Source organism: Channa argus, chromosome 10 (assembly GCF_033026475.1).
Source record: "Channa argus isolate prfri chromosome 10, Channa argus male v1.0, whole genome shotgun sequence".
Lineage (NCBI taxonomy): Eukaryota > Metazoa > Chordata > Actinopteri > Anabantiformes > Channidae > Channa > Channa argus.
The window spans coordinates 8,284,338-8,299,831 of NC_090206.1; the positions used below are offsets into that span (position 1 = coordinate 8,284,338).

At 43.2% G+C, this 15,494-nt stretch overlaps 1 protein-coding gene across 8 annotated transcripts in view; it reads right to left on the bottom strand.

The window, feature by feature from the left end:
* Nucleotides 1–15,494, bottom strand: part of tenm2a (teneurin transmembrane protein 2a) — a 219,729-nt gene that overhangs the window by 39,025 nt on the left and 165,210 nt on the right. For all 8 annotated transcript variants that reach the window (XM_067517992.1, XM_067517988.1, XM_067517993.1 and 5 more), the window contains 7 exons: nucleotides 13,934–14,056; nucleotides 12,205–12,410; nucleotides 11,355–11,550; nucleotides 9,662–9,763; nucleotides 9,011–9,205; nucleotides 7,404–7,604; nucleotides 5,228–5,413 (listed from right to left, as the gene is read on the bottom strand). In XM_067517992.1, coding sequence (XP_067374093.1) covers nucleotides 5,228–5,413; nucleotides 7,404–7,604; nucleotides 9,011–9,205; nucleotides 9,662–9,763; nucleotides 11,355–11,550; nucleotides 12,205–12,410; nucleotides 13,934–14,056 — 1,209 coding nt within the window. The remainder of the gene's footprint in view (nucleotides 1–5,227; nucleotides 5,414–7,403; nucleotides 7,605–9,010; nucleotides 9,206–9,661; nucleotides 9,764–11,354; nucleotides 11,551–12,204; nucleotides 12,411–13,933; nucleotides 14,057–15,494) is intronic.

Sequence of the window (15,494 nt, forward strand, 5' to 3'; positions counted from 1 at the left end):
CCATTAAATCCATGATCCAGTCTTTGTAATAAAATGTTGTGGTCAATGGTGTCAAATGCGGCACTAAGGTCTAGTAGGACAAGTACAGACACAAGTCTATTATCTGAAGCCAAGAGAAGGTCATTGGTGGCTTTCACTAGTACAGTTTCTGTACTATGATGTACTCTAAATCCTGACTGGAAATCTTCAGACAGGTTATTCCTCTACAGGTGGTCACAGAATTTTAGAGATAAGGAGGATTTGATATCAGTCTATAATTGGGAGGGTTGACTCATTGAGACTGACATATTCTTAATCTGACCTCTTGCTCATCCACTTGCAGCAGGACTGCACCAGCACCACTGGCACTTGCATTTACCTCCAGTTTAAAGGGGCAGGCAAAATTAGGTGCTGGTAAAACAGCTGCTGCACAGGAGAGCCTGACAGACTGAAAAGCATTTTAACACGCAGATGACCAGACAAAAGGTTTGGTGACACTTGTGAGACTGGTGAGGCGAGCAACAATATCAGCAAAGTTTCTACGGAATCCTCAATAGTATACAGCCATGCCCAGAAACCGGCGGAGCTCACGTCTGGGTTTAGGTATAGGGTTATCCAAGATGGTTTAGATTTTTGCAGTGAGCACATGCACCTGTCCTTGGCCCACCTCTTTCCCTAGCTATGTCACTATGGCTCTACCATAGTCACATTTAGCCAGATTCTAGGTAAAGGAAGGTTCCCTTAGTTGTGCAAAGATTGTTTTTAATGTTTCCATGTGCTCAGGCCATGTACTTGAATATGGCAAAATACCATCTAGGTATACCTCACATTGGTTAACATCAGCAAGGACTAAGTGCATTAGGCGCTGAAACATTGCAGGTGTATTTTCTAAGACAGAAGGGCATGACTATGTACTGTACTATCGTGGGTGACGAAAACAGACATTTCAGACGCACGTGGGGTTAAACGAACTTGCCAATATCCTTTCAACAGGTCCAGCTTTGTAACAAACTTAGCGGAAGCAACCCGGTCCACACAATCTTCTATTCGGGGCAAAGAATACAAGTCTGGTTTGGTTACTGCGTTTACCTTCAGAAAATCAGTACAGAAACGTGGGGTTTTGTCAGGTTTGGGCACAAGAAGACATGGGGAACTCCATGTACGAGAACTAGGGACAGCTAAACTAATCTCCAACAAGTAGATAACTTCCCGTTGGAGCAGAGCGCGCTACATTGGGTTTACACGGTAGGCATGCTGCTTGATTGGCAAATGGTCAGCGACATCAATGTCATGATGGCGTATCTGAAAAAAGAACAAGATTATTTTTGATCAGCTGCATAACATCAGTCCTAGCAGACTTGTCTAAATGGCCCTAATGGGTTTCTAAATCCTTAAGAATTTCTGAATTTTGGAGATGGGAGCAGGGTTCATTGCCACTGAGGCAGAGGCCATCACTCTCAGGACAATACTGGAAGGGAGGAACAACCACAACAGTGGAAACAGCAGAAGGCGTGGCGAAGGACAAAGCAGTAGCAGTATTATGAGCAAAGTAAGAGATTTTCGTTTCCTATCGTGGGTGCACAAAACATAGTCTGTGTCACTTATTTTGCTTTCCACAACATAAAAGCCACAAAATATGGCCTGCAAGGCAGAACCAGGTATTGGAGGTAGTGCTACGACCTGCTCTCTAGCTTGGAAATTTCTCTTTACTGACTTTCTGTCAAATTTCTTTTTCATTTGAGTCTGCGTTGCAGAGAGTGACATGCGTGCAAAGTCACAGTTTTGTGCAGACGCTCAAACTCAGATAATCTACCACATCCGTATTAGGGGTTGTAGTTTCTGACAAAAACTTTTCTTTCAATACTCGCAGAGTACCACGCACAAACACTAAATCTGCAAGGCTAAAACCAGTGGACTCCTGCACTCTGTTAGATGTAGCAAGGAGAAGGAACGATAATCCCTCATCCCATTCTTTTCCTGACTCCAAACAATATTTCTTTAACATGGACAATAACCTCATTGGGTTTTCCACAAAGCTGACAGACATGGCAGGTGCGACAGTAGCTGGGAACATTGGCTTTTAACCCTGGCCAAAAGAAATAAGGCAGAATGCATAAATAAGTTTTCCTTATACATAAATGAGCCGAAACGCTATCATAGGCAAAGCTTTGTACCTGACAACAAAACTTGTTGTGTTGTGTTGCTCGTGAATAAGCTTGGTTTTGTTAACAGCAAAAGACAGATCAGCAGCAGTAGGCAGTAAGTTGGCAGTTACAGGCTTTTTACAGCTATCTAAGCGTGGCTCTGTTTTCTTAGAACCCGCGGCAAGCAAGGCTTCATCAGACAAATCCATCACATCATCAAACTTGCGCATCTGTGAGCGCGTAAGAGCACAAGCAGAAAACACAGAGGGCGAGCTGACAGCAGCGGGAGCTGAAAAAGAAGAGACTGTGAGTTTTCAATTACCTCGGGAGTGGGAAAAACTTTCTTTCTTGCCAAATCATTCCCAAGAATTAGAGCTACTCCTTATACGGGTAATCTTGGTAAAAGTATTACTGGGCCAGAAAACAACAGAGAGCTTAAAAAGACAGTGTGCAAAGAGGCTCTCATATGACATATTTTCATACCCCAAATAAGCGCATCTGAACCACAAAATTAGTCACTGTAAAACGGCAAAACCTTTGATAAAATAAGCGACTGGGTTGCTCCAGTATCCCCTAAAATAGTAACGGGTACCTGATCCTTTTCATCCCCTGTGAGGGAGACTAAACCTTCTAAGATAAAAGGGTTGTAGCTCTCATCAGCTTTATGGCCGTCAGAGCCAGTTTTCTCAGGAAGTGAAAGAATAGGGGCTAATTGTATGAGACCAACAGTTTGAGGCTTCTTGCACTTTCACTCAGCTCCTTTCTTTGAAGCACAGGGCAAGAGGCAATGAAATGACCGGCTTTGTGACAATAAAAGTATTCCCGGCCCTCAGAGAAAATGGGATTGGAGTATTGTGGCGTTTTTGAAGACAGCTTAGTTTTTTTGTCTGGGCTACCAGTCAGCTTATTTTTGCCGCGCACATAGGGAAACACAACACGATGAGTTAAAACCAATTCATCTGCCAGCACCACAGCTTTGGACAGAGAGTCCACTTTCTGTTCATTCAAATAAACCACAATTTTCTTTGGAAGACATGTTTTTAATTCTTCCTGCAACATCAATTCACGGTGTTGTTCAGATTCCATCACTTTACTGGCTGTGCACCACTTATCAAACAAAACAGATTTCTCCCTTGCAAACTCGAAATACATTTTTCACAGGTTCTAAACCTTTGCGGATATGCCTCATGAACGAGCTGATAGGCACGGAAAGCAGTGGGCTTACCAACATCATAGTTTAAGCTGTGTTGCACTTGCACGCACTTCCTAAAGCAATATGTCTACTAACATCAAACTGATCAGAATACGTTGCAGTTGCAGAGGGGGAACACACTCTACTGGGATTAGAGGCCTCAGTGGTCTTCTCTAGCTTCAGAGTCCTTATTCTGAGGTGCATGAGCTCCACCTCACGGGTTATGGTTTCCAAGTCCCGTGAAGGAACAACAAATAATCACATACAGCTAGGGCTGCGGCAAGGAGCAGGCCAGTGTCAGGACAGGCCATTGGTCAACTGACAGGGCCAGAGGACTGTGGGTTGGCACCGTGTCTACTGCGGAGGTTACAGAGCCAGACCATGGCAGCTTGACCTCAGAGGTCACTGAACAAACAGCCGGGTGGAAAGAGACAGTTTGGTCTATGTAGCTCGAGGAATTAAGAACTGTGAGGCACTTCGCTTATGCAGTACCAATGTTGGAGAAACATAAAATAATTTAGGTTTTAAAGACAAATTTGTATTTGCATTGATAGTCCTATTTTAGCCATGTGCAATGAGAATAAAATGGATGCATAGATGGATAGATTAATAATTAAACTGGAATTCAGTGACGGTGTTTACATTTACTACATTTGTGAAATAGCTGAAATAGTCACTATGCTACTGACCCCACACAAAAATAGATAAATGAAGATATAAATTCATACAATAACAGAAACAAAAATAACCAATAAAACTATTTTAATTCTGATACGGTTTCCAGTGCAAACCATGAAACACATTACTGAATCACATTGGGAGCATACCTTTTTTGTTTCCACCTTATTTCCACCTTATTACCTTGTCTCCATCATTAAAGCTAAACGATGGTTGAAATGCAATGCAAAGTAACGTATGCACAGATTCATTCACAGCTTTATCATCCATTAAAAGGGCACTAAATCCTGGTCCAAATTAGAGATTTCTGTATATGTCAAATATGGGGGTCTGAGCAACAGGGAAACTAAGTCCAAAGATGCAGATTAAAAAAAAAAAAAACAGTGCAGGTACTGGAAAAAGCAGGTGGAGAGGAAGATGACTGAGTACTGGAGGGTGTGGGGTTTAAGACACTGGAAGGTGTGGACACAGGGTCTCTGTGATTCTGAGGTGTGGACAGTACAACTGTGGGGGAGCTGGATAGTTTGATAATATATTTATAAATTTAATATTTAGGAAATGACGTTAGATTTGTTGCTCAGATGTGCATTTGAAAATTTTTAAATGTGTTCATAACTCCATGAAAGTGCTAATTTGCCATATTAAGAAAGAAAAACAGTATTGATGCACATAGAACATTAAACTAATATATAAAGCAAGTTAAATTTAAATATGTTCAAAAGCCATTAAGAATTATAACAATATAGTACAAAACTGTCCAGTTCTGTTCTGTGTCCAGTGCTATTTATTGAGCACAACATAGGAGCTTAGGATTATGTATTAAACAGGTTGGATACAATTTGGGTCAGTACCACATTTACAGCTGTAGGGGCAGTAAGGAGCAATTCCGAAGATGCAATAATTATGTTGCAATACCACAACATTACCTGTAGTGGGAGCTCACGAGCGAAAGCAGTGTGAAAGGCCAGGGGTATGTAACTCATTTTTCATCAAAAATGAGGACTTTTGTGAAAAACAGAGGGTAGCATCCATATTGCCTTAGTAGTTGATTTCAAGACAAATAAAGTGAGGACCAGCTAAAATGTCCTCCCTTCCCAAAAATGTCCTCACTCTGTTGGTTAAAAACGCTCTCTTGTCCTCAGTATGCAGGAAGTACAAGAACACACACACACACACACACACACACACACACACACACACACACACACACACACACACACAGAGAAGTGCTTACCAATGGTGCAGTGCTCTCCGTTCCAGCCCTGATGACACTGACACTTTCCGTCTTTGCAGGTTCCATGTTTAATGCAGAGCGGGTTGCACACACGCTGGTCACAGCCTGCGCCGGTCCAGCCCTCTTCACAGCGACAAGCTCCGCCCATACACACTCCATGGGTCCCACAGTCAACTGAACACACCTCTGAAAAGAAGTTGGAAAAATCTTGGTCACAAATATTGCTGGAGACAAAGGTTGATGATGTTTCTAGGTTGATGTTTGGATTTTACTCATATGTTCTCTGAACACAATGGAGATATGTTCAGGAAACACTAGTTTGGTGACTTGCATGCCAATAAAGTTCTAGTCAAGTTTCATAGATGTCTGACATTTATCATTTCAATGACATGAAAATGTCATTGTATTTCAGTGCAAAGCAATCCCTGCCTACATGTTGGAAATACAGTCCCTGAATTGCCAATCAATACAATCTAATATTGATGTAAATTAAAGTCTAAAGACTTTGAACTTTAAACCCCTTTTTAGAGCAGTGTTAACCTACAAACTATAAAAATCTGTGTTTTGTTTAATTTCATAAGTGTCAAATTACGTTGAAAATATCACCCTAATATGCAAAACAATCCCGACCAAACCTGCATTACACTAAGCACAATTCTCCACCGTGCACCTTCAATTAAAATCAGTGATTATAGTGTGGTGCAGACAGAGTTTATTTCCTGAGTCTCCATTACAGTCACGGTTTGGGACGCTCAGATGTTGTAGGCAGCGCCGATGCATGTGGTGAGATATGACAATCCTGTTCATGGGCTCAGGACCCCTGAGGTGCGGGGAATGTAGTATGTACAGATGTGTTGATACACACGTGCTGAGGGATCCTGCAGTGTGGAACAATGTTGTCTTTATTAAAGTTAAGCATTGCTTCTCTCATGACAAACGCTGGTGCGCTGTTTGAGATACTGAGCTTGGTGTGTTCTCAGGCTGGCGTGGCAGAGGTTCCCATCTCTCTTACAGTGGTAGCTTTACAGCTTTATTTTATTGAGATAAAGAACTGTGGAAGTTGAGTTTTTTTATTATAAAAGGCATTTAAACATGAACTTGGCTACTTTTACAAGCAATATCTTTCCTCATTTTTTACTTTATCCAAGGTTACAGCTGGGAATTATGAGCCCAATGAAGAGGAAGAGACTATTTCCGTTTTCCTCTTCTCCACCCATACAGATGTTATTCCTGCTTTAGTTAACTGTGAATGTCAGTATCCACATTCGTAACCAGAGTCATAATGATAGGTCCTCATAAAATACATCAGCCAATCAGCCACAACTTTAAATCTATGTGGCAGTTCAGAAAACTGCGTTAAAAATGTCCCATCAAACCAACATTAAAACCATCAGGTGGTTTTGGTGTTGTGGTCGATCCATGTATAGCATAGTACCTGCGTGTAGTTTGGTTCCTCCACGCTCACTGACTATGAGCCATTATGCAAGGGTCTTCCCGTAAGGTCCAGGTCTGTCTCAACTTTGTTGTTTAATTTAGAACTTTAAAACTCTTTTCTTAGCCTCATGGTGAGTGGTGCCTCTGTATGTGGGACTGTGTTTGTGCTTTATGTCTGTGGGCTGGGTGCGGGGGTTTGTCACGTGTTATTGTGGGTGGTGTTTTTTCCTTCACTTTTTTCTCCTCTTTTGTTCTTGCATTTTATCTTTTATGTTCTTTTATACGTGTTTCATATTGTTACTGTTATGTAAAGCCCATTGTAATGAAATGTGCCATATAAAGTGCCATGCCTTGCCCATTTAGGGTGTTGAGCACTACCCTGATAATCATAAAAAGCTGTCATAACCATACTGGCACTGACAGTCTAGTGAGAGAGATTATGTTATATAGCCATGACAGTAAAAAACTTGCCACATTTTGTTCCTGTCTCTTCCAATTTGGCTTAGAAAATACAGTTGCTGCATCCTATTTCTGAACAAGTTTGTGGTTTTGTAGATTTAATCCAAGCACAGCTTGAAAACCAAAGCAGTATGAAATAAACTAATTAGTTACTCATCCTTGGGGACCACAAAATATGTTTAGACAATGGGTAGCCAGAAGCCCTATTCTCCTAATGATGACACCCCAAACTCCATGTATTTCACTCTCGCACGCGAACCACCAGCTGTAAACTTGTACTCACCCATGGAGCAGTCGGGTCCCATCCAGTTGGGGTCACAGCTACAGAGCCCAGTGTCTGGTATGAAGGCCCCGTGGCCATGGCACTGGTCTGGGCACTGAGCCCTGGGCAGCTCACAGTGAAGCCCTCCCCAGCCTGGCTTACAGTGGCACTCCCCATTCACACAGATGCCATTGTTGGAACATGTTGGATCCAGGCAATCCACTGCATTAAGCAAGAGATACAGGAAAGTGAAAAAAAAAAAAAACCTACCAGAGAGAAACAAAATGAGCAAAAACCAACATCACAGCTGATATTTTTTTTTATATGGTTTTCTCTAAAAAGAAATATGTGACAGATAACATATTTTTGTTCTTTGTGTATACAAAAAGATAATGAAATAAAAGAACACATAGGCAGGCATATTACTAAGGCAATTAAAGTACGCAGTAAAGAAAAGCTGAGTCTATAATTGGGCCATAGCAGAAAATGTATTCCACTCAGGAAGAGCAGTGAGCCTTGCTGACACATTATTCGGTGTGTGAGCGCTTGCCTGTGTTCATGAGCATTTGTATGCATTTGTGTGTATGTGCTAATACATGGAGAGAATCTAACACTGTCAGTCTGCCAGGTTGACAGGCAGCTCTGAGTCCGAGCAGTGAGTGAAAACCAATTTGACAAATTACCTCCTCCTGGCAAAGCGCCCACCCACCCCTCCTCTAGCGTCCTCTCATCGCTCTGCCCTGGTCTCTCTCTCTCTTTCTCTCTTTTCTCGTCCTCTTTGTCTGACACCTCTCTCACCCCCTCCACAGGCACAGTTGACCCTGCCGCACCCCTTCGCACGCACCCCTTCATAAAATCACGCGTTTGCACGTGACCCCGGCCCTCCATTTTTGTTTGTCTGGCAGAAACGGCGGATCAAAGTTATCGATTTTCATGTCACTGGCACTCCAGGTAAATTGTTTGAGGGACTCTGCTGTGATGAATATCAGATTTGAAACCAGAGAAGAAGAGGGAAAAAAATTGGATGGGAGGGAGATGGACAGCAAAAAAACTGAAAAGAAGAGATAAAATGCTGACCTTGTTCTCCAGTCCTGTGTCTTGACTTCTTCTTTCTGTCACTCTACTCCTTTCTTCCCTTTGTCTTTCCCTCCATCTCTTCTTCTTCACCCTTGGCACTCTGCTTTCTCTGTTCTCTGCCAAATCTCTCTTTCATAAATATTCACCTCTCACCGCTGCTCTGACTCGCTCTCCATCTCTTATCCCTTTCTCTTTGTCTCTCTGGCGTTCTATCTTTCTGATGACCGAGAATGTGGCAAGCTGATCCTTCTTAACAAGGATCAATAGAAGCGATTTCATCCCTTAATAAAATCTCTGATGTGTTTGGCTGCAGCATTATACTTCATCTGTAAAAATGGAGGGGATGGACACTCAGTCAGTGCAAGATTATGTTATGATGAGCTGTCTGCCCTGAGATAGATGGGAGCGTGTGCATGTCCGAACGTGTGGCACGTCGGAACATGCAGAAAACATTCATGCTTCTTTCAAAGTAACCGTGCAGACAAACCTAAACCCAAACGTACGGGGAGATAAAATCCGCTGACACACAATACACCATAAACTCCTCTCACCCTCTGCACAGTTCGGGCCTTTGTAGCCGACGGAGCACACACAGTTGCCATCGGTGCAGGTGCCATGGCCGCTGCAAAGAGGGTCAATGCACTGTGTGACGGGGACATTGCACTCGGGCCCCTTCCAGCCGCTGTAACACACACAGGAACCCTTGTCGTACTGGCCGTTGCCGCTGCACAACACTGGGCACGCCGCTGGGGGAAAAGAGAAAGGGAGGAAGTGAGCTTAAACCCTGCGCGTGAAAAAAGAAAAACAATTAGCAGGCAGTTTAGAGATTTTCCAAGCAGGGAAAAGCCACGCTGCCCACCCACACACACCCACATCCACCTAAGTTCACCAACGCTTCACTGTGCAGGAGGGTGAATAGAGTGGTTAAGGGGCTGGAGAGTGGCAATGACATGAGGAGTAATTACAGGCAGAGGTAACTAAACTATTCATCAAAGCTGTCTATCCCAGGTGAGCTCAGAGCCAGGGAGGCGTTAGCTAGGGGAGCTGCCATTCATCATCAGTCATCTTGTCGCCTCCACCTAAGACCACGCGCCATCTTACTGATCTCAATCCTCTCCAATGCTCTGAATGGAGCTGAAATGTACCTGCTCGTCTAATTAGATGGCGGAAACGGAAGAAACACATTTGTAAGCAGCTATTACCTTTGGAGCAATCCATGCCGTGGAATCCTGGGAAGCAGTGGCACACACCAGAATTACACTCTCCGTTACCATGGCAATTGCGCGGGCACTCTTGCACTGAATCTGTGAAGTAGAAAAAGTGAGAGAGAGAGAGAGAGAGAGAGAGAGCGAGAGAAGGAGGGGAGGGGTGAGAGAGTTTGATGGCAACCACCAAGGCATTCAATTAAATCACTGGCAATGTTCATTCTTTAAGACACTTCAAATGATGTCAAGGCGTTCCGACTCTCACAGTCACCATAAGCAAATGACCTCCTCACTACATTTTTCACTGTGCTGGGAAAATTCATTTTGATTCAGTCAATCCTCCACAACAGCCATCCACCACTTCTCTGCAGACTGTTTAAAAAAATAAGAGCATTCCCTCGCTTCACACAAACATCCTCATACTCCTGCCCTTTTCTCTACATTCTGGCACTCTTGTTTTGGTTGTTTACTTCTCACTCTCACAAGACCACCAAGGCCATTAATACTTCATCCAGGAGCTGGTTGGTTGGAGTGACTAGGCAGATTTTAGCTTGACTCTGTTTCTGCAACCATGAGTTCACCACCCAGCTTTTTTTGCCTTTTATTCCAAAGTTTGGTGGGAAGAAACAGGATCTTCACTGATGATAAAAAAAAACATTTTGGACTTTAATCAATCTTTTTCTCCTTCCGTGTGCTTCTTCCAGCTTCCGCACTTGTTAAGCAAAGCATTAACCCACACCGCTTCTCCTCCTAAGACTTCCTCACTCTTTTTTTATGCTCAGTCATTTCCCCTAAATCTCAGCCCCTCGTCTCCCTCTTACCCTAATGCCACCCTCTCTTTCATTCCCCTCTTCAGATCCTCCTCCTCCCGTCCTTCAAGCCACTTCATTCCATTCTGTCTTTGCCCCCACCATTATGTCTTTCCTCCAGCTCCCCCTCTCACCACTCACTCTAATTCTGCCCTTGCTGCCTCTGCCTCTCCTTCTCTCCATTACTCCCACTGCTGAAAGCCAGATATTGACAGTGAAGGATTCTTTCAATCTGCTTGACTCTTTCTATCCACCCCCCTTGTTCTCACACTTCAACACAGTTGAAATTATTTGGGGGCACTCTTTCAGGTCCTAAAACATTCAGTTTATAGAGTGTTTTTTCTAGATTCAGAACAGTGCTACAATGACATCCATTTACACCATGGAAGTCATTGTAAGTTTTTTTTTTTTTACTATGGCATACTATTACCCACTAAGGTGCTGTGTACTTCACAATGTTGCTATAGTTGTGTTGCTATTAAGTGTTTTTGCACCCTGTGCTTTCACAGTTAAGAGGGGGGAAAAAAATATTTGCTATCATCAACCACCAGTGCTTTAAAGTGGATTTTATGCATTTTATGTAAATAATTTTATGTAGTCTATTTAGAGGTCTTCAGCACCAACGCTGGAGCCCTGAAGAAAGCACTGTGGGTAATGGGTAAAGGCTTTAAAAAAAAAAAAAAAAAAGGCAGAAGGAACAGTGTTAGAGGAGTGCAATGCTAAATCGGTAGAGTACCCTTTTAAATCTTTGTCAGTGGTTCCAATAGCTTGGTCTTCGTACTCTTTCCATCTTCTAAATGCTGGTGCTTAATCTCATCTTACCCCCCAGCCCGCCTTTCCTTTTCTGCACCCACACTTAACTGTAAAAAATTTAAACTCACCCATGACATTTGTACTGAAGGAAACCGTCTCCCTCTCGCGACCATCATTGTAGAAGGCCAGGTGCCAGGCACCAGCGTCCAGGTACTGGACAAACACCGCCTCATTGAGGACAACAGTTTGAATGCTCCTCCTCTCACGTGGAGACTCCACCACGCTCCACTTCTCCTTCCCATCCAGGCGCTCCATATAGTCATACTGCGAGAGAACGGAAGAGAGGTGACTGGAAGTGAGAGTATGAAATCTATGATTCAGCTGTGAAGTTCTGTGGTGGTCCTTTTTTAGACTTTGAAAAATGACCCATAGTTATATATGCAGTAAGATTAAAAGATAGAGGAAAGTAACTGTGTCTGGAAATTGCCAGGGAGCCATGAAGAATGCAACACAGAGAACGTTGTGGGCTGCCATTCTCTGTGGAGTTCTGGAAACAATGCAGAAAGTGGTGCACAGAAGCCACAACTTTATATTCTTTACCAGTGTAAGTCAGGTCAGGCAGTGAAACTGTGATCTACGTGCAATTGCAATTAACCTGTTCTACAAATCAAATGTGCTGTTAATTGAGTAGTCTCTAATTAATAAGAGGCAGTAAAAGTTACATTAGTGAGAAATCTAATTAAGTGTAAATCTTGGCCTAAATGAGTTTTTTCAAACAACCATTATAATGAATCACAAATGAATTTTAAGATGTCCCACGATGCCTGCAAGTGTTTTTTTTTTAATATTTCCTGCATTTTAGTTGATCAATATGAAGATAGAAGATTTCTAATAAATAACGAGATGATTTTGTAATTAGCCCACTTGCCCTGGAGGTGTAGGATCGAGACTCGCTTGTAATTTGTGCCAGGTTTTTACCTGTGCGTGTGAGGGAGGCAGGCCCTTGCGAATGTACACTCCGAATAGGGCATCCTTGCCGAGGGAGATGTTGAACTTGAGGAACTGGGGTTGACTAAGGTGGAGCAGGGACCTCCAAAACACTCCCGGTGGGACTTCTTGTGTCACCCGCCTCCCGACCTCGATGTTGCCTGTGTCTAGACTGCTGTTCCGGGCCGCCCACGGACCTGAAGCGAGGGGAAAAGAAAATACATAATCTGTGATTATAGGCATTGATTGTGGGACTCAATAGGTAATCATTGAAATTTATTAGACATAATCCTCTATAAAAATTCATGGTCATTGAAAAGCAGAGGACAAGCACCATTAGTTCTTCAAACTTTGTCCATAGTTTATGCTAAAGTGAGTGTGGGATGCAAAGTGATGCCTACGTGTCAAAGCCTGCAAGGTCTTGTTATCTGGGCTAAGGTGGGAGAGGGCTAAAACAACACCAGGGCAGCGTTTTCCAAGCAGAATCGCACACACACATGCACACAGAAAGACACAGAGCATCCTGCAATCAGGTCAGTCATCCCACAGCAGAGTGTTGGGGCCCAGACTGAAAAGGTGTTAGTGTGTGCGTTTGCGTGTGTGTGTGCGTGTGTGGAGAATAGCGAAGAAATAAAAGTAACAATGAGAAGAACAACAGCAGCATCTGGTCTAGGTGGCTGGGGAACACAACATAACAGTCCTCTCATTAATACAGAATACAGACACAGAGCAGCAGCCCACACATACCTATAGTACATGCTGTGTGTGTTACAGAGCGAGATCGAGCGAATGAAAGAAGAATAGATAGAAAACCGCATGGGGGCTTTAAAAGAAAGTGTGTGTGCGTGCGTGTGTGTATTTGTGTGCATGTGTGTTTGTGTGCAGTTGGTGTTTTACCTCACTGCTGAGTGAGACAATAAACCAAGCTCGACACAACTCAGCGTAGTGGTTAAACACCACATACTGATAGCACAGCTAGTACTGCGTCATGAATTATGAAAATATTTTAGTTGGCGCGAGCCTGTTTGGGTGCAAGAAAATCTATCTACGCAGCAGAAACAGCATTTAAAAGCCATAAAGAAGAAGACTGACATTATTCTACACATTTCAGGCTTTGTCTTGGCGCAGTTTGTCTTTCACTGCTTTGTGACTTTCCTGTATGCAGCAATTAGCCCAAAAGCAGTTTGCTTCCAATGGTAACATACCTGTACATTTTCAAAGGTGAATGGATCAAAAATCTTCAGCTATCTTTTAAGCAGGAAATGGCGCCTTTTGTTGGAAACTATTTTAAACTGTGGATAGTGCACATTTTGAATCGTTGTGAGAGTGTTTACAGCATGACAGGATAAACAGAATGTGGGGTTTACTCATAATAAACTACAGTGGCCCTACTCATTGTAATTAGGGAACGTGTCACCCGGTGCACCGTGTGGCTCATTATTGTGTTTTTAACAGAGGAGAACAATGGAGCTCTGTACCACCAAGGGATAAGCTATAGGGTCTGACTACAGCTGTTAGTAAAGTGAAGTCAGTGTTGGCTTTGGACTTTTTATCAGAAGAAATCAATAAATAATATTTATAATATTTAATATAAATTCCCAGACTTATCATTTCACTTATAAGTAAGTAAGTAAACCACCCCTTTTTTGCCATGTAAAGTGTTAATCACTAACGGCACAGTACAGATCATAACGTGGGGCTTGTGTGCTGTAGTTCATACCTCTGCCTCCAGAGGGCAGCGTGGCCACATCACTGTTGACAGGCAAGCCTGCTCCAAGTCCGTTGTTTAACACTGGGCCATCGGATGGCTTCAGCTGCCATGTCAAACCCAGCAAGTTGATCGCTGCACACAAAGGGATGGAGAGAAAAAGAGAGAAGGGTGGGGAGGAGAGGGAGAGAGAAAGAGTGTTGAACAGTGGACAGGCTACATGTCCAGGATAAAAAAGCCACACTTGAAAGCTCAGCAAGCCAAAGAAAATCCGCAGACCGACCCTCTAAGCTTGATCTGTCATTTATATTGCAACTAGTGCAGCTTTTATAAAATGCGGCTTTTACACTGGTTTTCTCAATCAAACACGGTTACCGTTACCTACGAAACACAAACCGAGGCAATACTCACAAAATAGACAATTAAAAAACCTAAAGACCCCGTTTTCTTTTTGCTTTATCTACCTTAACCTCTCACAGCACTCTTTCAACTTGACAGCATCTCCCAGCTTTTTTTTTTGCAAGCCTTTACACCATCTCACGGAGAGCAAGTGACAGATTGCTCTCTAAAGAGATCACTCTATGACTCTCCTTCTCCTTCTCCTCCTCTTTTGTCCTCTGTTGTGTTATTGTGTACTGGTGGAATTTGACTGCTTGAGCGTGTTTGCTCCTCACTTTGTCAGCTCTTTACTCTTGCCGCATCTCTCCCCTCCTTAGCCTGCTGCCAAGCATCTCTTCCCACCCACCAAAAAATAAATAAATAAATAAAACCGGAGTGGAAAAAACAGGATAGAAACAGAACAGCAAAGCTAAACAATAAGAGAACAGCACTTTCCCCTACTGTATACAAAAGCGGAAGTTTACTCATCCTTTTACAGTGGCAGGCAGGTTTCTGGGTATTGAAAATGACAGTTTCAAATCTCTTCTCGCGCTTTTAAACAATCTCCAATAAAGAAGAACTGGAGATGCATCATTAGCCCATGACTTAACATTTAAAATAATGAAAGGCAGACTGCACCTGCCGTTGTGTTTATGTGTACATGAACACTGTGATGTGAGCTTTGCGGATGCACGTGACATGGATACGTGCTTGTGTACAATGCATTATGTAGTTGTTAATGCATGCCTCTCAGCGTTGGCCTTATCCCCACCACATGAGCCTGTAACACCTGCATCTGAAGCCTGGGAATCAATTTCCTTCTTGTCAAATTCTATCTCCACTTGCCCAGGGTTTGCACACACAGGAATGAGTGTAAAAGTTGCAGAAGAAGGGGATACGGCTTTAGGATTTGCTGCCGGGGCAGACTCATTCTCACCCATCACACTCCCCTACCTCCTCCCCATTTCTGTTTCTTTGTTTCTTCGTTTTTTATGTTTCTTCTCTACCTCCCCCTCGATCCTGGTCAAAGGAAAGCGCTGACACCTCGGCTGCTGCCCGGCCTCCACTGTCAGCTCTTTTTTATTTTTCATGGGGAGGGGGTGTAGAGAGCGAGAGAGACAGGGAGGCGAAAAAGCAGAGAGACTACAGTGTCCTCCCTCCCTCCTATCGCTTTTCTCTTATAACCACCTCTTGC